This window comes from Ambystoma mexicanum, chromosome 1p (genome assembly GCF_040938575.1).
Source record: "Ambystoma mexicanum isolate Mex_15411 chromosome 1p, UKY_AmexF1_1, whole genome shotgun sequence".
Taxonomy (NCBI): Eukaryota; Metazoa; Chordata; class Amphibia; order Caudata; family Ambystomatidae; genus Ambystoma; species Ambystoma mexicanum.
In genome coordinates, this window is record NC_090921.1 from 773,103,931 (window position 1) to 773,130,337 (window position 26,407).

At 45.5% G+C, this 26,407-nt stretch overlaps 1 protein-coding gene across 2 annotated transcripts in view; it reads left to right on the forward strand.

Moving 5' to 3' along the window:
- The window catches only part of INTS3 (integrator complex subunit 3), a 1,800,341-nt gene that overhangs the window by 232,130 nt on the left and 1,541,804 nt on the right, over positions 1-26,407 (forward strand). For both annotated transcript variants that reach the window (XM_069651244.1, XM_069651252.1), the window contains exons 7-8: positions 21,874-22,018; positions 23,411-23,540. In XM_069651244.1, coding sequence (XP_069507345.1) covers positions 21,874-22,018; positions 23,411-23,540 — 275 coding nt within the window. The remainder of the gene's footprint in view (positions 1-21,873; positions 22,019-23,410; positions 23,541-26,407) is intronic.

Below are 26,407 nucleotides of genomic sequence, written 5' to 3' on the forward strand. Positions count from 1 at the left end.
CAGGTACTGCTGGCTAGTCTATGCACAGCATGTGATTCTAAGCAGATTAACAAGCATCAGAAGACATGCATTACTTACTGTAAAGCATTTCTGATGATTTTATCTGCTTAGATTCACATGCGCCAACCCTTCCTCCCCGCTCGGATGGAAGGAACATGGACGTCTTACTACTTTCTCTTTTCTGTACTCACTCACGATGGTCATAGGCTCCCTCACGGCAGAAAATATACAATTGGAGGGACCTCGACGCGTGAAGGATTTTGGGTACACTACACATCACGTAGGGATAGTGTTACAGGCACGCACATGTCAACGCCCCCTTTCGATTCTCGAAAGACAAGATGCAGTACTCTGCGGTGACCACTGAATGTCGGACTATATGCACAGCATGTGAATCTAAGCAGGTACAATCATCAGAAATGTTTTTACGGTAAGTAATGCATGTCATCTTTAATACAGGCATCTGCTTTTGCTTTTGACACAGCCAGCACCCTTAATGTTTAAATACATTTTCTTGTGAGAACTGCTGTTCCCAAGGATAGTTGGATAACTTTTATCTTACTTAACATTTCTTTTCTGGGTCCAGCACACACTACCCTATGTGCGGTGCTGGGGGGCTACATTGTTACTCCTTCTCCCACTCCTCATGTAACCTTTTGTTACAACTGACGAACTTAAATGACTGGTGGCAGTGGTTACTTTTTACTACCTTTTCGTGCAGTTTACTTGCGGGCTGATTTCTCAGCTGCAGTACAGCACCCATGGGTGACCATTTTCTCAAAATGGTCAGTCTTCTTTTTTTCGCAATTTTTTGATTCAGCTCCTTCTGGCCTTTTTTTCTATCCTTTTGAATAGATTTGAGTTCTTTGTGAGTTTTGGCGGGCTTCAGCCCTGAAGCCCTCCCAGGCTCCTTTGTGTTTGGGAAGGCAGGAACTGAGGGAGGAGCCGGGAACTTCACTGTCCTTTGTCTGTAGGTATGCCTGGCTGAAACCAGTTCTAACTGGTTGGCTGGAGTTCCTGGAGGACAGCCAACCCCCCAGGTGATTGACAGGTCTGAGTGTGTGAATGTCTGGGATCCAGCTTAAAAGGTGATTATTTTGGGACTACAGTCGACCACTGGAACAAGGAATCTGAAGTGGAAGACGAGCAGAGACACCAGCAGTACCTTCCAGGACTGTGAAATCACTGACGCCTTGCAGCTGTACTGACCCAGTTTTCACATTGACAGGGAAGACTCGCCAAGGACGGCTTCCTCACTTAGGCTGGTGGGACCAACTAGCCTTAAGACCTTCCTCATTTTGGACCATCCCCCAAGTTGCTGTGACTTTCCTGAGCTGCAGAATCTCAATACCCAGGGTACCTGGATCATCATTGAGTGCATCGTCTTCTGAAGATCTAATCCAGCTGAAATTTTACAGGCATCTGTGTGGACCTCCTGAGGCAGGAATACTTCACCAAAAGTCTCCTCACCAGAATTCATGACCGAGTCATCGAGGAGAATCCGACCAGCGATATTAGTTTCTTCTTGGCGCTAAGAAAAAGGCACCAAAACCAGAGAGCCACTGGAGTGAGCTGAATCCATTGCTGCTGGCCCTTTCTCCCCAAGTGCTGCCACAGAGGCCCGCCAGGGTCTACGCCCCCCCCCACCTTTCGTAGTGGTGTCCCACTCATTATTTTTTTCTCGATAGACTGAATGGGGAAAACCTTTGCGCACGGCTACTGGCTGGACGGTTGCGGCAGGAGCGGGGGCTTGGTTCAGAAAGCGTGCTTTTGTGTTTGCTGGAATTCCGACCAGTACTTTTGTTGCAAAGAACTGAAATGTATGTCTCAAATTTGATATATCTGGCTCTGCTCCACGGACCCATTTCCCTGTTCGCTCCGCGGACAAAAGTCTCATTGGCTTGCAGTACGCCGTGATGTCGGCGAACATTGGACATGGCCGGTGGTTGGCTGGAGGGAAGAGTGCTGTGCGTCATTATTTTTGGGAAACTCTGCCATGGATCATTTTAGGACAGTGCAGCGCTGAAGGGGACTGATAAACATACTTCACGCCATGTGGTGGTGGGAAGAAGGGAAGGAAAGGGTGGGGGGGAGTGAGAAGTGGTTCAGCTGAGCTATTTGGTTATTAGGTGGACGAAGACGGTGGTGTGGCTGCCGTATCCTTGCGTACTGCGCCAATTTGCCGTTCCCTGCACAGGTCACTACCATGTGTGGTGAATGCAGGCAGTACCGTGGTAATTGGTGGTAGCTGAATTGCAGAAGGGGAGTGCATTGCACATGATATAAACATTGTAACATAGCGCCTGCTATGCTGTTGCGTGTGGTAAGCCCGTAGCCCCTTCCATGGATGGCTGGAGGCCTTACACCGACAACTTTGGACCCTGGTTGCAAGTAGGTTTGATATTGTTGCCTTGTGTGTGGTTTGTCAGCATTGCATTGTAACGCTCACCTGATTCCCACGGAGGCGCAGGTCTTGCTTTGAGTGCTGATGCTTCTTCAATGGTGAAGCGCAGGACTCTGAAGATGGACAGGAAGGGCCCTCGACTCTGGCTTCTCCGGCTCGCAGGAATATTCCCCTGTGCGTGAAAAGGGAGTATTACCTACTGACTGAGTTATGATCAAGCCTCCCACTCTCTTCCAACCCTCCACGATACCCTTCCACGATTCCCCGTGAAGTCTCACCTTAGGGTCAGGAAGGATGAGCTCTCCATCCTGCTTCTGATGCAGGGGCGCGTTGAAACCCAGTTACTTCACTGGATTGAGGATTGATGGGAGTTCAGGTAAGCTTGACTATTCAGGTAAGGCTCTGTAAAAGTTCTGTTGCAAGTTCAAAAGTCCAAGCTTAATAATAATGTTCATTGTCTTTTTGCAGCAAGCGCTAATGTTTGTCCTTTTTTCCCCTTAGGGGCCAGGGTTCGGAATGCCGGAGATATGGCACCGACCCGAAGTGAAACGTGCAGTTCCAGTTCCAGTAAATGGCAGGTTAGTTCTGGATGAGCGCTCGGGAACTGACTTTGCATACGCTCATTCAATGTCTTTGTCTTTTTTCCCCATAGGGGCCGGGGTCCGGAAAATGCCTGGAAGCGGCAAGACCCGAAATGAAATGAGGTAAGTCTTATTCCCTTCCTTCTCTCACCTCTTATTCTTGTCTTTTTCTCTAGGCTCTGGGAAGTGGCTGTGTATCCGGATGATCGCTGCTGAAGATGGAGGAACCCAGGAAAGGTGAGTGAAATGCAGCGCTGCAGCGATCGTAACGAAATGCTTTTAAAAAATGTCTTCCCTTTCATGATCGTCGGTGATGTCTCCGTGGTGCAGATTTAGCTGGTAAGGTCTCTTGTCTCCCTTTGCAGGTGACCCAGGATGCTGACAGGCGTGGATGAAGTCCAGAAGCAGGAGCTGACACGGTGAGCGTCCAGCTGCGAGGAGCAGAACAACGCGAAGCGTGAGTTGCTGATCGGGTGTGGTTTAAATAGCTTTGGAAGAAGTCCCAAGTGTGTATCCTTCCTCCGATCAGGTATGTATCCTTCCCCGACCACACCCGGGTGGAAGGTAGTCCCACAGGTAAAGTAGTTCCATTCAGGCCTCAAGAGGGCCTGGATGTGGCAGCATGGTCTGCATCAGGTAAGTGCACATGAAAACACTTGCACACATGTCTAGCTTTATGAGCCTGGCGCCTAAGGCGCCAGGACAGAGGTCCAACATGAGCCTGGCGCCTAAGGCACCAGGACTGCGTCCAAAGGGCCCCAGCTTGGGCCCGCTGGCACTCCCCTGGGGGAAATGATGCCTGCCTCTGGGGTCGCTGGGTCGGACCTGGCTCCTTGGAGGTAGGCATCATGACATGCATACATTGTTGGTTCGATGGCTGGAGCTGGTGCAGTGCCAAGTCCTGCAGTGTGCACACTGGGTGCAGTGTTGGAATACTGTCTGTATAAAAGAGGGTACGGTTGAAGTGGATGCAATATGTGCTTGGGTCTTCTGCATTCTGCAGATTACTATGTGCTGTACTCCACTCTGCACTATTGCTTGTATGCAGTTACTTCTTACAGTTGTCGCTGCATGGGTGGAGATGCTGCAGTGAGCAGTCTTGCAATGTGTCCACTGGGTGCAGTGTTGGAATAGTGTCCATATAGAAGTGTACGGTTGCACTGGTTCTTATATTTGCTTGGGTAGTCTGCATTGCGCAGATTAGTAAGTGTTGTAGTGGACTATGCAGTATTGGTGCTATGCACTTACTAGAGTGTTGGGAGCAGGAGCAATGTTGTCAAGATTTTGTTTGGTTGCCAGTAATAGAATGTTTTGTGAATGTAAGAGGGTAGTGGTGCCAAACACATTGGTATGTTTGTGGTTTATGGTAACTGGAACATGTTGCTTGCATCCCTCTATTATTGTACGGTGGTTGGGTAGAAGTGCTGGTGTCTATGTTGCCTTTGTGAATTCTGGTACACGGGTACATGTTCGCCTGCATGGCTCTGTTTATATTGTGGTGGGTGTGGGCAAGGCCTAGACTGTTGGGTGCATGGCTGAAGGCTGTAGGCCATGCACCCATGAGCCTAGGCCTTCACCACAGCCACCACAACATAATGCAGTTGTAACTCTGCATGTCTTTGAAGGTGGGGACCTTTACACAATGGTTGTGGAGGACATTGTAGACTTGGTAGAACAGCAGAAGTGAGCTGCTAAGTGTACATTACCATATGGTGTAGGTCATTGTACGTGTTGCACATTAGGAGTCTCATGTGACCATTTCCGTTTGCTAGGGCTTGCCCTTTATAAGACCCTTACTATGTTGCGTTGGATGCATGGCTGGAGCCCTTGCACCGACAAGTATGTGCACTGGTTGGAAGTAGGTTTGACATTGTTGGTTTGTGTGTGGGGTTTGGCTGCATTGCATACATTGTTGACTCCATCGGTGTGATGATTAATAGAACATCTTACAGTTGTCGATGCATGGCTGGAGATGCTGCAGTGAGCAGTCTTGCAGCATGTCCACTGGGTGCAGTGTTGGAATACTGTCCGTATAGTAGAGGGTACGGTTGAAGTGGATTTTGTGTGTGCTTGGGTAGTCTGCATTGCGCAGATTAGTAAGTGTTGTACGGCACTCTGCAGTATTGCTTGTATGCAGTTACTAGAGTGTTGGGAGCAGGATCAATGTTGTGAAGATTTTGTGGTTTGGTTGGCAGTAATACAATCCTATGTGAATGGCCGTGGGTAGGGGTGCCAAACTGTGTTGTATGTTTGTGGATTATGGTAACTGGAACATGTTTGCATGCATCACTGTATTATGGGGCAGCAATATGGGAAGAAGGGCCAGTGCCTATGTTTCCTTTGTGAATTCTGGACTGGCTGCATGGGTCTGTTATGTTGTGGTGGGTGTGGGCAAGGCTTAGAATGTTGGATGCACCGAAGAGCTTAGGCCTTCACCACAGCCTCCACAACATAATGTAGGCCTGCACTTGTAACTCTGCATGTATTTGAAGTTGGTGACTTTTACACAATGGTTGTGGAGGACATTGTAGACTTGGTAGAACAGCAGAAGCGAGCTGCTATGCTTACATTAACATATGGTGTAGATCATTGCACCTGTTGCACATTATGGAGCCACATGTGACCATTTGCATTTGCTATGGTTAGGCCCCTATAAGACCCTTGCTTTAGGAAGTGCTTTAAGATATTGCGTCATGAAAGGAAGTGCTCAGCATCAAGCATGTAAAATATGGACAATGTACACGCCCACCTATATATCGTTCAGAGCAGCCATGCATGCAAAGAAGTGGCCAGGGTGCAAGCTGGCAGGCTCAATTGCAGATGGGGAGTGCATTGCACATGACATGAGCATTTAAATATAGGTTGTGTTGTGTGTGGTGTGACCCTAGCGCCTTGGATGCATGGCTGTAGTGGAAAGGGAAGGAGGACTGTGCTAGCTTTACTGGGAAAAGAGAATGTGCCCAGTCTTGTCCTTCTAAGCATGGTGGCAATGGAAATGGAACTGTGGGAATTAGCCAATCGGGTGTCGAGGGTGTGCCTCACATGAAGGGCCGGTACTATTTTTCCCCATTTAGTCTGCGTAGTGAAGGTGGCAGGCAGAGATGGAGAGATGCAGAGTGCTATTAGTGGGTGAGACCTTTGTGTGCAAGATCTGTACAGGTATGCCGCACTAAGAGGCATGGCTGCTAATTTTGCGTTGGAAGGAGTGGAGGCTTTCTGGGGCACTGTCTGAGGGCAGTTTCAGCAGTATGGTTGGCCTTTGCATGTGTGTGGCCTCTAACAGTACTGTTGAGGTTGTAGTGCTGCATTATGGAGCTCTACATTTGGGGTACATGTCATGTGGACGTTTGCTCCGTCGCCTAAAGAAGTTGATGGAAGAAGTGATGTGGATTTTTCCCACTGCCAAGGTGGTTTTCTCAAGCATACCACCAAGAGGAGCATGGGACCATGCCAGTGTACTTGGTTCCCAGCCAGAGGTCGGAAGGTGTTTCATTAACGGAAGCTTGTCAATTTAAGTCCACTACTGGGATGTTCTCAATCGACTATGACATCATTAATGATGGACATTTGCACTGGTTCCATGCAAATGATGCAAAAAGTGTTGAAGACAATCCTGTAACAAAGTAAGGAGGCAAACAATAAAGAAACTTGGATAAAGAGCAAAAACAAAAAAAGGTTCTTTGTAAGCACAAACGCCCTCCCCCAAAAAACACACACAAAAACTATTTTCTGAGGGACCACTAAAGATCCAATCCCCTAACGTCTTTCACACTTTTTCCTCCCCCAGCCCCCCTTTCTAGTACGATAACTCAGCGGATTCAGCAGTAGTTTCAGGATTACACGTGCCACATCCGGGCCCTTTTCAGGATGGACGCCATGGAAATGGGAGTGTGGAGGCTAAGGGATTGCTTAATAAGGTTTCTGGTTGTGTTGTGTGCGGAAAACCTGTGGCAAAGGGTTTCTTTATACAGCGAAATGCAGAAGGCTATGGTGGAAGTGTGCAAGGTGTAAGGGGCAGGCATCCTGTTTGCATGCATGCACTGTATGTACTTGTTTGAAGTTGCTAACATACACTTTGTGTTGCTTTTGTGCGATAATGTTTCATAAGTTGGTAGTAAATGGGGTGCTGAGAAAAAAAATTCTGTGAAGTGTACAAGGTAAGTGGCAGGCATCCTGTTATGAATGCAATGTATGATATGAAGTGATATTGTATGATATTGTATGATATGCCATTTATAGTGTGCATATACACAAGTTTTTGAAGGCACAACGAGGCAGGGGAGGTGGAACAGAGACAACAAACCTACTAGGCCAGGTGTCACTCAGATCGCCGAAGTGCATGGGGAGGGGGGGGGAGAAAGTGCAGTACATGGGAAGAAGAACAACAAATGACAATAAGTAAAAATACGGCACGATGGTGGCAGGGGCAAGGATAAGTGCAGACAGCAGGTAGTGGTGTAACCGTTAGGGATACAGAAAACAGTCCCCAAGTGCAGGGTTTGCCAGAAAGCCAGTGCAAGGGTGCAACTGGTGGGGGAGGTGACCTGGGGCCGGGATCACAGGATGGCCAGGTAACCAGTGCAGAATCAGTTTCAGCCAGGAAGTCAGCAGGGGAGAGGAGGAGAAAAAGCAGAGGCAAAGAACGTTTTTGAGGTGCTTCCGGAAGCGGCGATGGTTCTCCTCAAGTTTCAGGGAGGCTGTTGCAGAGGAAGGCCCCAGCCGAAGAAATAGATCTACCACCAACTAGTTGCTTGCCAGTGACCCTGAGGGCATTGGAGGCGGATGAGGGAAGAGCTCGAGCATGGAGCTATTTAGGATGCGAGAGTTGCAGGTATTGCGGCCCCAGGGCCCAGAAGGCCTTGGGCATAATGCAGAGGGTTTTGACCTTATTCCTCGCAGCTACTGGGAGCCAGTGCAGACATTTCAGTCCCAGAGAGATAAGATCCCTGGGCTTGAGGCCCAAGGATAAGGCGTGCAATCCTCTTCTGGATGAGTTGCAGAGGGCGGACAGTGAATGGGCAGATTTAGAACGAGGCTGTTGCTATAGTCCAGCCTAGAGAGAACCACAGCTGTGGAGACTTTTCAGACCTTGCTGTTGGTAACCTACATTCAGTGCCGTTTTTGTGGCATCATTTTACGATTTATGTAGGAGATGGGTTAGTCTGGAAAAAAATGTATACAATTGTCAAAAGTAAAGAGTGTTCCTGTTTCCATATTACAATGGGTGATATGGGTAAATGGAAACATGGCAAGCATATACAATTGAAGTGCCACTGGATGGGAGAAAAAAAACTAAGCTTTTTAAGAACGTAATGGACTCTCAGTGGCATGTACCGTACGCACAGGCACTTATAACGGATCTGTAAACATACTGCAGAAAAGGTATTCATACCTCCACTTTGTGGTGATGGGCGCTCATGTGGATGAATGTTGATGCACAAATCTTGCATTCTTTTACTGACCTTTCTACTACACGTGCTTTCCAATGAGACGACACTTGGAGGTTGAATGTGTAACAGTACATATGAAGTGTTGTACAGAAGTGACAGTGTTAGATGCTAACGTCTTGGATGCCATTGGTGGATGCATGTGTGACTATTTAACAGTATCCATTGAGGTACTGATGGACAGAAAATAGTGGAAAGGTAAGGTCTACTCTGGCTTCCCTGCGGCGCAGCCCTCGCAGTACTTGGGGAAGCGCACATGCCACATTCTGCGCTTCATGCTGGCCAATGGAAATGGGACTGTGGGGATTGTCCAATCAGGGTTTGTGTCGCAGGAAAGGGCGGCAATATTTTTTTTTCTCATTTCTTTGTGTAGCGAGGCTGGCAGAAATGGAGAGACACTGTTTTTTTTTTTATCATGGGCGATGCCTTTGTGCTAGATCTGTTCCAGCATGCTGTCGAAAAGAGGCTTTTATGGAAATTTCGATTTGGAGGAGTGGAGGCTTTGTGGTGCGGTGTCGATGTCTGCAGTTTCGGCATTGTGCTTGCAGAATGTTGACGAGAGGCCACTTTTGCTACTGTACATGTTGTGGTCATGCACTATGGAGCGTTCCATTTGGGTTCCATGGCCTGTTCATGTGTGTAACGTCAACTGAAGAAGTTGATGAAAGTAGTGAAGCGCATTTTTCCCACTGCGAAGGTGCTTTTCTCATGTTAACCACCAAGAATAGTATGGGACTATTCTAATGAATGTTGTCGGCAGCCAGAGGTCTGAAGGGGTCTTATCAACAGAAGCATGTGTGACTTCTTGAGTCCTACTGGGATGTTCTCCTGTGAGAATGACATTGGGTCTACATGTGTGCACCTTTTCAATGCAAATGGCATGTCTTTGACAATCAGTGGCAATGATATTTTGTTTTACAATCTACAGGCTGCACTGAAGATGCTATTGCAAGAATGTGAGGCGAACTACAAAAAACAAAAACACTTATAAAAACCAGAAGTGTTTCTATAGCAGCACCTTTAAAAAATAAAAAAAGGCTCTTTTCAGAGCCACCACTATAAACGAAATCCCCTACCCTGGTAGAAATTTGTTCCCCCACTCCTGCACGCAGAGCACAATAATTCCTCGGACATCGCGATAGTTGCAGGTTTGCACGTGTCACATCCGGCCCTTTTGCAGATGGCGGCCATAGACTGCTCATTTTGGTTTCTATCATGTGGATTTGTACTGATATGGAGTACCTGCAATTAAGTGACTGATTTCGGTTTGTCTTTGTGAGACTTTGGTGACGCGCGATCATGCCGACATTGTTCTTCATTGTGGAGGGAAAAGTTCACAAGATGTTACTGGAGTTTCAGTGCCGTTTGCGATGAAGGAGGCACTTGCCCAGGTCATGCGTAGGTTTCCGATCTCCTGCATAATTTCTTATCGCATTACGAAGACACACAGGTGGCTGCGTAATTTTTCATTTGGTCCTAAAATGGAGACATAGCGGTACATTGTGAAGAAATCTATCTGTACCTTCTTACGACATGTTCCAATGTCGTACTTCCGAAATAGGAATATGACTTTTCACAGCACGAAGACTTATTCCCACAAATAACGTTCATCTCACTATTCCTGCCATTCCGATTTCTGCACGACCTATCCAAAATGCCTTGCTGCCCTTCTTGGAAGTACAGGAAGAATTTTTATAGTAGGTGTTGTGCACTTAAACGCTTCAAAACATCCAGCAACACGGAAAAATAACTATTTACAGCCGGCCCTTTCTACCCGATTCCACTAAAGTGTTATCCCCAGAGCCACGCCACCCTTTATTTAGCGCACATTCTGTTTAGCGTATACGGCGCACGGCGCCCTGCAGCCGTTCATTGGCAATTTCATTTTTCAACTCTGAAAGGAGCTTTTTTCATTGAACATTTTTCCTTTTCCAATTGGTCTCCATTTATGTTGGTCTTGTAACACACAACACAGAAGGAAAGTAAGGCAAGGGGCACCACCTACAGGGGTAACATGGGGCACATGCAGAGAGAGAAATGTTGGGTGGCCCTCACTTAAATAGGCGGTAGTCGGACCGACCCTCTCCAGGCACTTCTAAGTAGCCTCCCTCTGTAGAGTAGCGCATCGCAGTACATGCACAATACAATGCCCTTTGCCAGGTAAGGGTCTGCAGCGCAGCATATGGTCTGCAAGGATGTTTTAAGGATACGCTGCCCTACAGGAGTATCCCTGTTGTTGGCAGGAGCAGATGTGGAGAATGCTGCAAGGCATGCAATAAGCAGTGTTGCATAGCAATTTGCTATGCAATTCTGTAGGTTTGCTAATTAACTTGACACGTGTAGCAAAGCTAGCTATTTAAGCTACCATGTTCAATGAAGGTATGCTCACCTTGCATTCCTCTCTTGCCCCAGGGCTCTCTCTACCCTCTTATTCTATGTTCACTGCAAACGCAAAGGGGCTCATGGAAAGAGTGCAGCAGTAATCATCTTCTCCACTCCTAACTGTCAGGCCTGTGTAGGAGTCCTAGGCAAGATTTATTTTTCTCTAATAATTACAAACCAGACGCAATCAGAATAATACTTTTATTAAGCCGACTATAACTTATCTGGCAAAGACCAGTATATGTGAACTTTATTTTTAAAAAGACAGTCATGCAATTCGTCCTTAAAATGTACGTTTTGGCATAATGCATAATTACAGTATCACTAATGTAAAACAGTGCATTGTCTCCATGCTTTACAGTAAAGTTTAGGTTAGTGTATCTAACTCTTAGTGTCAATTATATTTATTTTGTTGGGGGAAGATTCATCATATTAACGAGTGAACACTTGAAAATGAACATGACTTCAGGTGACATTTAAAAAAAAAATGTACTACAACATTGCAAATCAATTTTTGAAAAATAATGTATGCCTTGTGCTGTACATGAAATTAACCTACTGCATTGTTGAAAGGGCAGTACCCTGCCCACTGGTGCCTTGTGTTTTGATTTCAGTTCTCGTCACATGCAGTTACGGACACTTAATGGTACAGCATTAGGCGTCGGACCAGCATTCACAGAGATGAATACATTCTGAAATACAAGAATGCTTACAACATGGAGAAACGCAGCTTCATTCCGTGTAGCAGGAAGATAATTAATCAGTGCGCCCCATGCGGCTACAGTACTTTTCAAACCACCACTGATTCTTTGTGATCCGGAGAATCTGCTGTTTGCTTATTTGTCTTTACATGCACTTACATGTGAGTGACCAAGCTACACCAGCTTTGCCATTTTGCAGACTCACTGCAGACTGTCACATCTGCAGTTAAATGTTTTCTCCAACTCTTCGATCCACAGGCGAACCCTTGCCCCTTTCCGTCACGGTGTTCACTGCAGAGACGGTGTCTTTTTCAGTGGTCATGGAAAGGCAAGCAGCACATCAATCAAATTAATGAGACATTTAACATGCCCAGCGTACACTGGATGTTGCTGTTCCTTGTTCCCAGTGGGGCTTATACAGCCAGGCGTGCTGCCCCCATACATTGGTAGGTTTTCACAGCAAACCATGTAGTCGGCAGGCTTGCTTAAAATGCGGTAGCCTACTTTATGAATCCGTAGGGCTGGCAACAGGGGCAGTGTTACCAGCTTAGAGTATGCCCTATGCATGCGCATAGCTGTGGAACGGACCCAACTAATAAGTACATTAGAAGATGCCGCCATGCGGGCAGTGCTGGAGTCCTTCGCATACCTTCATTGTGATTGCACATACCCAGCCAGGTGCACCCTCCCTAGGAAACCTCCATAGTTCTTACCTGCAACCATCTCGGACTGTAATGTGCGCCACAGACTCGCCATGCAATGTTAACACAAAGAAAAACCACTCGCACACTCACCAGCACTTAACATGTACACCTATAATTTCTATGATATACAGACACTATCGGGGAAGGGGTAGCACAAATATGATATGGCATTTATAACGCGCCTATACACAAGTGTTTCATGGACATAGATAGAGGAATTTGGGCTTTCAACAAGTTTGTCATGAGGGCACCCAAGGATTCTGTGAAAAAACCATAACGGGACGTAATGGATCAGTTGCACTACCAAAAACCGATCACCTTTACAGAAAACACTATTCTAAAGCAACGTTCTGGTTACAGTGCCCTACTAAAAACCTATAAAACTATGGTAAAGGAAGGTTATGAGTAAAGTGCCCTTCTAAAAACCTATGAAATTCACTGACAAAAATGCTAAAGGGACGTTATGGTTCAGTTGCCCTAAGAAAACCTATCAAATTCAGTGCAGCAGGTACTTAAAAGTAACATTTATATTTACTTTGCACTAATAACAACCTATCCACATTATGGGTACAAGTAAAACCGAAAAACGCCAGAAATTCGCCAGTTATGGTAAGCTAAGGAACCATAACTCACGCCAGCACTGTGCACTGCTAAGACTAACACCCATGACATGAAAGATGACATCACAAATCTCATTGATGACATCACATGAGCAGTTACTTTTCATAAAACGCCTCCACAAGGGATTGTCATAATGTTGGCAGAAAACTATCAAACTTGATTAGAACTATTATGACATACATAGTTCATTAAGCAATGCATTGCTATAAACACCACTGCATTAAATTGTTCTTTCCGTTACATGAACCTACTCATGTAGAAACATAGCATTGTCTGCAGCATGCACCATAGAGGTGCAGTATTCAAAATCTTGCCATGTTGCATAGTACAAGGATAAATGCTTTTGTTTCTGAGTTTTGTGTACTGTAAACATGTAATAAGTAGCTTCAGGCTTGCTTCTTCCCCTATGTACATCTATCCTATGATGTGACTGAACCGTAAGGAAAGTATTGCAAGACCATATATGAAGGGTAAGCTCTACAAATATACTACCTTTTGATTGTTTAGTTGCTGACTCAGTGAAGAAAACCACCTTGCCTAGATATGGCAGTGCACAGAAAAGGAGGGAGCCAGACATGTGATATCATCAGTGATGTCATCAATGAGATTTTTGATGTTATCTTTCATGTCATGGATGTTAGTTTTAGCAGTACACAGTGGTGGCGTGAGTTATGGTTGCTTAGCTTACCATAACTGGTGAATTACTGGGATTTTTCGGTTTTACTTGTACCCATAATGTCGATTTTTTATTAGTGTAAAGTGTAATGTTCCTTTCAAGTACCTGTTGCACTGAATTTGATGGGTTTTTCTTAGGGAGACTTAACCTTAACATCCCTTTTAACAATATTTTTTTGTAAGTAAATATATGCAATTGCTGATACTGACCTTCACGTCACTCTGTGTGCTGGAAATGTAAAGCATAGAAAAAGTTACCCACCTGCATTATTGTTTCTTACATTGACTCCATTTCATATTGAATGTTCTTGTTAGTGGCTGCATTTCAGATTTGCTTGTGTGCCTTGCGTTTATATAAATATATTTTAATTTGACTTAAAGTGAGGAAGTATTTACTTGGATATTTGTGTGACTGATTTAATTCTACTGCTCTACATCTTAAATTACTCGCCCTTCAGATAAGCCTGCCTGCTCAGCCTCTCTACTGACCTGTTTAGTACAGGGTACATTAAGAGTTGGGTCCCTAATATCAAGAGAAGTCTTATGAAGTCCCACACATGTTGGACTTTAGGAAAACGTTCCGAACAATGACCTCATGTGTAGTGAAAAGCTGCGGAACAGCAGTACTTCCATAGGTTAAGGGCATCCTGTAATGATGGCTAAGTGTGAAGTTGTTGAGGAATCTGTGGGGAGGAAGAGCCGATGCAGCCAAAAGATTACGGTTTCCTTTCTCCCACAGAATCCTCATCATAGACCCCTGAAGCACTACAGAACGTTTGGGGGAGGGAGGAAAAAAAGGGAACCATCACCTACACCAAAGGACGAGACTGGAGCACTGCATGACCAAAATAGTATGCCTTCTCTCTCCCTTTCCCAGTGAGATTATGGGATACAGTACCCGGGCTTAGTTGGAAATGTCCCCTGACCTTTACTTCCCCTCGTCGTTTCCAGTAAATAAAATAATTTGAAGCAATTCTGTTTTTTTCTTTGTGAAATAACTTGACAGTCCTTTCTCTCAAAAGCATCTTGGTATATTTCGAACAAAACACTCAACACCGATCTGAATCTTCCAGGTCTATATTATTATGGGTGTTGCTATGAAGCTTGCGATCACCATGTCTGAACCTGGGAACCAAAAGCATACCATATACTTCTGAAAGTGCACACAAAGTAAGTCAAACCACCTAAAAATAAGCAAAGAAAAGTTTCTTCCACCAAGAAAATGTTTGTAAAATTATTAGGAAGAACTCCATCTTATAACAGTTTTATTTCTAGATGTCGTGTGAAAAGTCATGAGTTTTAGGGGCAGGTTAACATGTCATTGCACCATAAACTCTAGTGAGAGTGATTGCAAAGATTGCATGCCCTAATGATATTCCTACTTCTTTTTGGTATAGAGAACCCTGTTTTCCCAGGGCTGACTTGCTTCTACCCCAGCATCTTAATGGCCTGCAAATTATCCTGCACATGTAGCCCAGCCACCGATCTCCACTACGAACCTCTCTAGTTGGATGCTCAGGATAACCTCAAAAACTGCTCTAAAATGTGCGTGAATATCCAGTTTATTTTGTTTAGTTTCTCATGCTAAAGAGTACGCCGGCGCATCCGAAGGCCATACAAAGGCCCTGTTTTGCGCCCTGGACCCCATTCCAGCACCCCCACGGCAAGGGCAGAGGGCAGGAGCCCCCCCCCCGCAGAAGCCACGTCTCAGACACCACCGCTGCCTACGAGCTACGAATGCACAAGGTGCAGGGCTCGCCTGACCTGACCTTGGCATGCCGGGCGCATTACGGCGCCATAACGAGGCTGAGCCTCGCTAACCGCGGCAATATCTGAATTGTACATCCGCCGGCAGGCGGATACGCCGGCGCATACGAAGGCCATACAAAGGCCCTGTTTTGCGCCCTGTTCGGCGCTTCGGAGGCGCGGCGCGGCCTACCCCCTTGTCCCTCCCTCCCGAAGATATCCTGCAAGGAACCCTGCCTTCTGCAAGGACGGACCCACACAACCACGGTAAGCCCGAGGGCTCTTTTCCGGCACCTTAGCTGGAACCCAGAAAACTGCACACTTTAGACTTATTTGGCACTCTCTAACAAAGGCCCCTATGCAACCCCTGTTGTACTTCGGTAGTTGGGCTGTTTAACCCCTTCCCTCTACCTTGCAGCTCTATTGCACAAGGTTAACCTGACATCAGACCTCACCTGATTTTGTGACTCAATTTGTGTTGTGCCTTATAGTCGCCAATAGACTATAATTGACCTGTGCCTCAATCTGTGCTGTACCCTATGGTTGCCATTAGACTTTACCTGATTTGTGCCTCAATTTGTGTTGTGCCTTATAGTCGCCAATAGACTACAATTGACCTGTGCCTCAATCTGTGCTGTACCCTATGGTTGCCATTAGACTTTACCTGATTTGTGCCTCAATTCGTGTTGTGCCTTATAGTCGCCAATAGACTACAATTGACCTGTGCCTCAATCTGTGCTGTACCCTATGGTTGCCATTAGACTTTACCTGATTTGTGCCTCAATTTGTGTTGTGCCTTATAGTCGCCAATAGACTACAATTGACCATTGCCTTAATCTGTGCTGTACCCTATGGTTGCCATTAGACTTTACCTGATTTGTGCCTCAATTTGTGTTGTGCCTTATAGTCGCCAATAGACTACAATTGACCATTCCCTTAATCTGTGCTGCTGCAGATAGTACTTCACCTGACTTGTGCCCCTGCCCTATGGTTGTCATTAGGTATAACACTGCCCTAGCCACTTACTTCAATGTGCTTCTAGTCGCCCTGACACACTTAGGTGACACACTACCTAGCTAGCCTTCTACACTTGCCTATTTTGCCACCGCTTTGCCCACATAGAACCTAGCCTGGTTCTCGCCTAGATCACCTAACTGCCAATATACAGGTCTCTTTACAGACTGCTCAGACCTCTCTGGCACCGAACCACTAGCTACGCGCCCTTGCATGCAACCTAGTCCACGCCCTTAGTTTGAACCTGGACTTGCCCACCCTCTCATCCCTGTCCACTACCAGAATGAAAATCACCCATTACCAATCTCTACACATTGCTCTGAGCCTCCTTACCACCATGGCATTCGCAACCGCGGACTCGCACCCTGCTAAAGACAGAAACATGAGACTGAGGGCAAGACTGTCCTGTCTTCATGAACCATCTTCCTACCGCAATCACAGAGGATATATCGATCTAGCAAACAAACGCTCGCAATACCCCAAACCTACCACCCCTCGCCCTGTTCCTATATCTACTAACCAGCCACCGTCACAAAGAGTTGCCCCCACTAAAAATAAACAACCCCCCTCGACTCAACCAACTAGTACCTTATCAATAATTGGATCTCTCATTAATGCAAGATCCATGGTCGCCCATGCTACTGAGATCTCGGACACCCTAACTAATGAAAACGTAGACCTATTAGTCATAACCGAAATATGGCTCCATGACGCGGCTGGCCCTGCCATCATGCTAGCTATACCAGACGGCTACCAACTACTAAGTAGACCCAACACTAAAGGTGGCGGCCTAGCCATCATTCATAAAGCTACCTTACCTATCAAACTAGCTACTACCCTGATATTCTCATCTTGTGAACTCCTTACTGCCAAATTGCACCTCTCTTGCAACCGGACTCTCACCTTGCATGTTATCTACAGACCTCCTGGACCATTGGGAACCTTTGAAGACGACATAACCAGTATCATAACCAACAATACTAAAGACCATGCTCAAATACTATTACTGGGAGACTTTAACCTGGGCTTTAATGACAGCAACGACAAACATGCCCTATCTGTCGCCTCACTCCTGAATGACTACGCCCTATCTCAAAAAGTCTCCTCTCCTACTCATGCCAAAGGTAGAACCCTAGACTGGGTTGCTGATCGGAACTGTAACATCAGCATTACCAACATAATACCACAATCCTGGACTGACCACCACTTAATTGTATTCAATGCCTCACTAGACCTTATCCGGCCCAAACCTATACTCATGGCCCCGCCACTTCCCACCAGAAGTAAAAAAGACATCACATCAGAACAACTCCTACCCCACCTTCTCCCTACTCTCAATAACTTAGACAACATCACAGACCCTACGTCGCTTGTAGAAGCTTACAACAGCTCTATGATCAAGGCACTTGACTCGATTGCCCCTACCAAACTGCGCAAAAGCAAACAACTCTGTCACCTTAACAACCGGTTCACGCCATACCTGAAAGACCTTAGAATACAAAAAAGAAAGTTGCAGTCTATCTGGCAACACTCACCCACTGAGGAGAACAAAACCAAATTAGCCACCCTCGCCAAACAGTATAAAAAGGAAATCATAAGTACTAAAAGAAACACCTTCAATGACAGAATCTCCAAAGCCAAATCAGACACTAAGGAGCTATTTTCCATCCTCCGTGAAATGGAAACACCCATAACCCCACCTGACAACATTCCTAAAAACAAGCTCTGGTGCACTAATATACAAAATGCCCTGGCGGGTAAAATCAGCTTGCTCCAATCTAAAATTGCTAACAAAAAAGCTTCCTTGCTCCTGCCTACAGGACCCATATTGCAACCTCAGCTCCTCCCAAACCAATCTAACACCCCTCACCCATTTAGCTTCAGAAAAATATCCATATTGGAGACAGAAAAAATCATACTATCTCTAAAACCCTCCAACTGTAAAGGTGACAACTGTCCGGCCCAAATTATAAAAGATGCAGATCGAGACCTAGCACCCTTCATTTCGAAACTCATTAATGCATCCTTTAAGTCTAATCTAGTACCTAACAACCTCAAACAATCCTGGGTGCTTCCCTTGCTAAAAAAACAAACACTTGACCCTGCTATACCAACTAACTACAGACCCATCACTACTGTCCCTTTCTTACTTAAAATTATAGACAGAGTAGCATACCTGCAAATCCAGGACTACTTAGAAACTAACAATTTACTAGGATCACGGCAATCTGGCTTCCGTCCCCTTCATGGCACTGAAACAGCCTTGATTGACCTCAAGACCCAAATTGACGAGTTGAAGGACAATGGTAAAACAGCGATGCTACTCCTCCTTGACCTATCTGCGGCCTTCGACTTGGTAGATCATGCAGTCTTATGCAATCACCTAAGCTCAGCCGCTCATTTCTCAAGTGATGCCATAACCTGGGTACAATCCTTCCTTGCAAACCGGACAATGAGTCTTCTCCCCCTCAGCAGCCGCTGATCCCATACAAGTTTCATGCGGTGTCCCCCAAGGATCATGTGTTTCTCCGACGATGTATAACATCTTTACTAAGCCCCTGTTTGATAAGCTGGACAGACTGGGTGTTGTCTACACTAATTACGCAGATGACACTCAGATTCTAATCCCCCTTTCGGGTAACTTCTTGGAAGACACGGACTTAGTAAATAAGATATATCTCCTCATTCAGGCTTGGATGGCATCCCATGGCCTCTGCCTGAACGACGACAAGACTGAGCTACTGATCATTGGCTCAGCGTTGGCTATCAAAAAACTTGACCCTAACTATGCCTCATTTAACATCGACAATAACGTCATCAAAGTGATGCCTGCAGTCAAAACCCTCGGGGTTTATCTTGACTCAACGCTCACCTTCAAAAAACAAACGAACTCTCTAGCATCCTCGACGGCATATACTTGCAAATTGATCCGAGCATGTAGACCTTTTCTAACTGAGACTAGCTGCATCACATTAGCCAATGCTCTCATCATATCCAAGCTGGATTACTGCAATGCCCTCTATGCAGGATCTAACAAGTATATCCTTGACAAACTACAAACTCTCCAAAATAACGCTATCAGAGTAGCTTTAAATATTCCTAACAGAGCCCACATCTCCACCTTTAGGAAAAATATCCATTGGCTAAAAATCAAAGACACGATCACCCTCAAAATACTCTCCCTCACATCCAAATGTCTTAACAACATTGCCCCCCCCCCCATCTGGCCAATAGAATCCACAGGAGAACCTCAAACCGTCCCACTAGACTGACCAACGCCTTCACCTTAGTGATGCCTAGATACAAAAAGAGTACAGCCGGCGGCTCTAGTTTCCCAATCATAGCTGCGCAAACTTGGAACAAACTCCCTTTGGATCTCAGAATGGACCAACCTTACTCTAGTTTCAGGCGAAAAGTCCTCACTTGGATCCATGCCAATGACACTTAGCTTGACCTTCCCCTCCCACATAGACACTAGACGTCTGCAACCAGCTGTATGACATCCGATCAACTAGACTGAACCGTAGTTCCGCATTTTTTCTTATTTTCCTTCTGCTTTCCTTCTATACTTACCTTTGATCTAACGTGAACTGTATAAACTGCACTTTTCTTGATTTAACTGCGAACTGCATAAATTGTATTTCTCCTGTAACTAAGTTCTTAAGTAATCTTGTACTGTTTGCGCCCAGCTACCCCTTCGGTTTTGGTTCCGCGCTATACCAAATAAACAAACAAACAAACTAACAACCAAAACCCAGTACCTGTTTTTGGCCCTCAGCCCAGAAACACACACAAACCCCGATCAACACTGTAGGAAATTAAGCTTGTGTGATTATTTGGTTGGGATGTACACCCACTTTCTCCCCATTGCACGGGGAACAGCGCAAACCAGGCCACATCTACAGCATTCTACCACAGAAAATTATTTTGGCTACTATAACCCTGACTATCCCCCTACAGTGTAGCATTAAGTGAATAATGCATATGTAACCAAAGTAATGCTTTAAGCCACCAGATTTTTCCGGCAGCAGGAACCGGTGCATTCCATGTGCCGAAGCTGAGCTCCAAGTGCTGGACTTGGATACAAACGTTATCCGCTGGAAAATAGTAATTTTTGTTCCTATTCCCTGCCCTATGTTTGATTGATTTATTTATCAATCAATGTATTTTCTATACGTTCTATTTCACTGTCTGCATGAGTGTAACTATATAGGTATCTTCAGAGGGTTTTACTGTCAGGATACCTCTGAATTAATCGTATTGTTGCTCGTGGTTCCTTTACTTTATATTAGCAAGCCCCTCCTGTGCTAATAGACTAACTTAACATTAAATAACAGGTGTATTTATAAGCAGTTGTTTACCTAGGCATTTGCATGCTAAATAACAGACGTTTGTTTACCAGCTCTTTGTTGATTACAAAGCTGTCCCCATGACACAAAGGATAACAATCAACATATTTTGCCATTTTCGCATAGTAATAAAAAAAAGAAAATAACCGCCGTGAGCATGTGTCTCTCAGTGAGCAGGGCCATCATGGAAATGGTAGCTGGTGCTCCGCGCAAACCGTCCTTTACGTTTGCGTGAGAGGGCCAGGGATGGACAATAAACCAGTACTTTAGAAGTAAGGAACACTGCTGATTGGAGGACCGGAGCAGTAGCGGTGAGGTGCAAGGACAGTTGGGGAAAATGTGGGTAATGCAAGCAACACTCAACTCGCAGGTTTAAATGTGTAATTTCAGTGCACGTTTCTGTGCGAGTTGATTGGCTTCACAACCTTCCTTGATGTTAACCCGGGACTATTTCTTGGCTCCCGAGTGTTACCAGCCTTTGAAGCTGACACGGCGGTAGGGGTGGTTACTGTTAGTAGAACCCAAGATGTATAAACTGGGGTGCTCACGGCAAAGTATTTCTTTGAATTAACTGGTAACATGCATGCTGCTTCCAGTTTATACTTGCCCAAGATTGTCGCTATGGAAATGTCCACGGCCCAGGAAAGAAACGGGTAAGTTGAAGGGGAGAGCAGTGCTTTACTGGAAGTGGCGAGACGGTCGGGGGGAGGGGAGATGGGGCATAGGGGAGTAGGTGACGGCACCTGTTGGTTTGTTCAGAACGTGAGCTCTGATTGTGAGATTCAGCCCACAATATGAGCAAGCAGTCTCTTCTTGCCCTCTGAAGTAGGTTCGTGTTCTTAATTTTGGAGTAAGTATATCTCCCTAGTAAAGTTATTTTTGTATTGTTCTTGCTCCATTCTCAATCACCATCTGTCATACAACTGTGACAGTTTTTATACGTTTTGTATATAACTAATTAGGGGGAGTTAATCTTGACATTTGGTATGGCTGAAAAGCCATTCTTGCACTACCCAATCACTGGAACTGCATCAGGCTGTATGTTTTCAGGTTTGGCGGGGAGAAGTGCAATTTTAAATCCGCTTTGACAAGTATTGGGAAGTTTTGTGTGTGCAGCATCTGACTTTCAAAAACTGATTTGGAGCAGCCTGCTGGGATCTAAACTAATGTGTGTGAGCGAGTCTGTGGGGAGTTAATTTATTGTAGGCCATGCACTGCTGTTCACGCCTTTTTTGTGTTTTTATTTAAGGGAGTGGGTCATGAAGAGCAGCATTCTGATTGCAATGTCAGTCTACACCTATCTACGCTTAATTGTCGACCATCACGGTACCCCTCAACTGCTGACTCTGAGACAAAAGGAAGTTGACTTTTGTATGATGCTGCTACGAGACCGGGTAAGCACCATGCAGTTACATCTCCTGGAATTAGATCTCCATCAGAGGATAGGGTATTTGAACCACACTCTGCGCATGCTCTTTGAGTTGACAGGGGAGCTCAGACAATTTGAGATCAAAAGTTACATGCCTACTAGAAACAAACACTAGTTTCAGGAGAAACTCCAAGCAAGAATGGGATGAAAAGCACACAACCCAAATGAGCTAAACGATTGAAATGCAAAAAGAATGTAGAGAACTGTATGGTCATGGAAAGCTTTAGGTGACGGACCTTCCAAGCTACTTAATTGCACGAACACACTTGCAGACACACAATAAGTAAATAAACGGCTCTCCTCAATAATGTGGTGTACACTGCCACTTGGTCCATGCAGTCCGTTGCGTTTTGTCTTTCCTTACTGGAGCCGACAGATGTTAGTTAACCTTCAGAGCTCTTTTTTGATACAAAATATTACACTTGTTTAACTTCAAAGCTGGTTTTGGGATACCATTTGGTTTACAGCAAGGACAGTTTGTCTCTCCACGATTCTCTGCATCTGGCACCGTACCCCCTTATGCCTGGCCGCCTACTAAAAGACGGTGACTGCAGTGCAGAGGTTAAAGTCTTAGAACATTCATTCACAATATGAGCACAATCAGTTTTGGCTCATGGCTGATGCTTTTGCACCACATAGATGGATTCAAGACTAATGCCATTGCTATGTTGAATGCAGCCTGCAAAAAAGTGTACACATTTCTTGTGGTTTTCCAATGGATTCCAAGTGCTGGGCTGCAGGGGGGTTCCCACTTTGTCTTCAGGAAAAGGAGTGATGCAATTCCTGTCTCCTTCTCCCATGTGGGCCATCTAATCATTGCCCATACCTACTGTTCACCTAACTGTTCCTAGACCATATGCAGGACTGCTGATGAGGGGGAATTGAAGGGGAAGCAGAGACAGCACTCCCACAAAGCTTGTCTCATACTACTTCTCAGGTTCCTGTGCCCACCTTCCTGGCCAACCTATAAGGCTGGAAAAGGCTGCATGGTTAGGCCCAGTACTCTATCTGATCCTGCAGTTAGACAGGCCTGAGAATCAAGCTAGACAAGGCGATAGTACGGAAACTACAATCCATCCTCAAAGCTCTGTTGGCCATACCTTCAACAGCCCTTCCCTGAAAGGTAGTGGGTTTGAGGAGACAGTGACCGTAGACAGTGCTGATACTTCTCACTACTCACGCAGTCAGCCTATTTCAGCTACACTGGCCACCACCAACCTGTGACATGGGAGGTGGTCTGTGTGGCCTAGCACGCTCCCTTTACAAAAGCTAAAATTGTTGACTTTACGTGAGATGATTTATGGATGAAACAGACTGTCCCAAAGGATAAACACACTGTTTTCTTTCCCCCTCCAAGTTCATGGATTGCTGCATGATTGGCCGGGACCTGGTGCGTCTGCTTCAGAACGTTGCTAGGATACCAGAGTTTGAGCTGCTGTGGAAGGACATCCTACATAATCCACCGGCTTTGAATTCACAGTTCACAGGTAAACAGCAGGATTGAGACTGACCTTATATGTACCAAAAGCCTAGGTAATGTAGTGAGAGTTGACGCGCAAGGTAGTCAAGGATGGGATCTGTAATGAAGATCGAGTCGACATGATTGACCAAAAGAGATCTGAAACTTCCATCTGCCTTAATTGCTTTGTTTACACATTAAGTAGGTTCCACTTAATCTAAGCTTTTGATAATGCACAGACACCTACCAGCCACCCTCTGTCACAGTTCAGGCTCAATGAATGCTCCCAAGCACTTATTCATTCCATGTGCCCAGCATTCTCCTGAGTTACTCGCTCACACTGAATGCGTTCAGCAAGCTTTTACAGATGGCAAGCAGGCCAAGACACACCTCACCTACAGTTCTTTATTTATTTTTATTTTTTACATTTATAAAACGCACAAGGCAGCCCGGGGCATCGTGGCGCTGTTACAATAGGGCTTACTTAGAGTGAGACTAACATGACAAACTGTGGGTGTTATTCGGTACAGTGAGAAAGATAAAAGACAGTACAAAGTTATGACATTTACATGATGTGCAGCTTTGATTCTAAAGGTTCCAAGGTGTTAGGGAAAATTCTCAAATTTGCCAATTCCTTCCACCTTAGAGACCCCCAGCAACTTTGCTGGATTTTGAGGACTTGATTTGTTTTTACCTGGAGAGAGTGTGACCCTTTTTCCCCACTCTCATATATTTTAATGTGATTTTCTACACTGTTTCTTTTGGTTATGGAGTCTAACAACCTCCATAGGCATCATCTTTTACAATTGTCAAAAAGCACCTTCAGTGCAGTGACACTGGGAAGTCTTCCAGATTTCCCAAGGTTTAAATACCTTCTCTGGGATTAACTACTGTTTCCCAGAGCAGTAAAGTGAAATTGACTTTACTTACCCTTGTAACTTTCTAGACCCAGCACACACTATCTTACAATAGAGTGCTGGAGGGGTTACTTGGTATCCCCTGTGTCTAGATCCTCATGTAACATGTTTGTTACCCTTTCCTCACTTAATGGCTGGTGGCAGTGGTTTCATTTTGAACTACCATGGTTTGCGTTTACTGCGGCTGTTCGCAGCCTTAGGTAAAGCAACCGCGGGAGCTATCTTTTTCAAAATGGCGCAGAGTCATCTTTGACAAAATGGTCGCCGGTCTTCTTTTTTCGCCATGTCTTTGTGGAAAGGTCCTTCTAGAGATTTTCTCTGCGTGCCAAGCCAGGTTTGGTCTTTGTTCATTTTGCCTTTGGAGGGTTTTCTGAGTGAAACCCGCCTCTGGCTACACAGTGTCTGGGGTAGGCAGGAAGTGAGGGAGGTGCCTGAAACTCCCCATGCTTAGTATCCTAGGAGACCCAAATGCACTCTGTTGTGATTGGCTGGCTGATGTCCGGCAAGGACAGCCACCCTGCTGGGTGACAGCCAGCTAGGCTGGAATGAATGGAAGCGAACTGAATAAAAGGCAAGTCTTTTGGCTTGGAAGGCAGAGTCGACCACTGGATGAAGGAACCGAAGATCTGGAAGAGGACGCCTGCTGCAACTCCTGGACTGTTGGTTTGCCTGGTGAAGCCCTGCTGCAGTGCCAACTTGCCAAGTTCACATCGACAGAGAAGCCCTTGCAAGGACAACTTCTCCCTTTGAGTTGGTGGGACCAATCAACTCCAAAGTAAGCCACCTGGACATCCATCTCGGAGCTGGTTGAATTTCCAGAGTAGGTGGTGGAAACCGTAGAGCCAGGGAGAGGATCGTGAGATTGTGGCCTAGAGCTTTTGAAAGATCCTCCAGACTCCCAGGAAGCAGGACTGACCAAGCCTGAGCCCCCTCAACAGAGTGCGGGACCCCAGAAGCAAGGAAGGCCCACCTCAACAGCCACGACTGTGTTGTTCCTATTTGCGGTGATCGCAAGGAGCTGAAACGCGAAACAGCCACTAAAAGTGAAGTTGCCGGTTGCCAGTTTTTGCGAGTCCCAGTGCATTGCAGGAGTCCCCTGACGTCCTCCATCTTGTCCCCACGACTGAGGCCCAGGAACAGTGAGATCTGCAGAGCTGCACAGGAACAGAAGTCATCAGCTGCATCTTTTCTTCATTGCTAAGGTACTGTAAAACAAGTCTGAACTTACCTCTTACTATGGAAGTGCTTGTAACTTCTGCAACTCACAAGTCTCATCAGCTTGTGGCCCTACATTTGATTCTTCTTTTTATCACAGACTCCTAAGAACTTGTGCAAAGACTTTTCCATTTACTTGCCAGACGTGCTTCATCCTATACAAGACTTTTGCCTATTGACTTTGGCTTAGCCTATTGAATTGTATGACTCTTCTCAGAGGATCTGAAAGTATTTGCCCTGCTTACGAATATTGGTGATCTCTTGTGTTCTAATAACCTTTGCCGTTTACCAACTTTTGAGTGTTCTGAAAGCCAACAGTAAGATATTAATGTCCCGAGCACCCTTGTTACTGAAGTCCTTTGTGGGTGTAGGTTGTCTGTGGGCCATTCCAAAAGGGTTTTGTCTGATTCAGACACTGAGTGTACAGTACTATCATGTATTTGTGTTACTATTATATTGCTCCCTTCTAAACAAGGCTTTATAACTGACTGATCAATACATTAATAATTGTTTATGCAAGCAACCTCGAGTGTAAGAGTTTATTTGAATACCTGTAACTGTGAATTTTTGTGGAACTCCACTACTGCTCACATTTCCCCTCTTGAGATAAGCCTGGCTGCTCAACACGCTACCAAAACTGTGTAGTACAAGTTTATACCAAAGGTTGGGTTGCCTATACCTGTAGTCATAGTTGTTTGTAGCGTTCCCAGAGGGTACTGCATTCAAACTTTGCCTAACACAAGGTTCCCGGGGGAACCCGCTT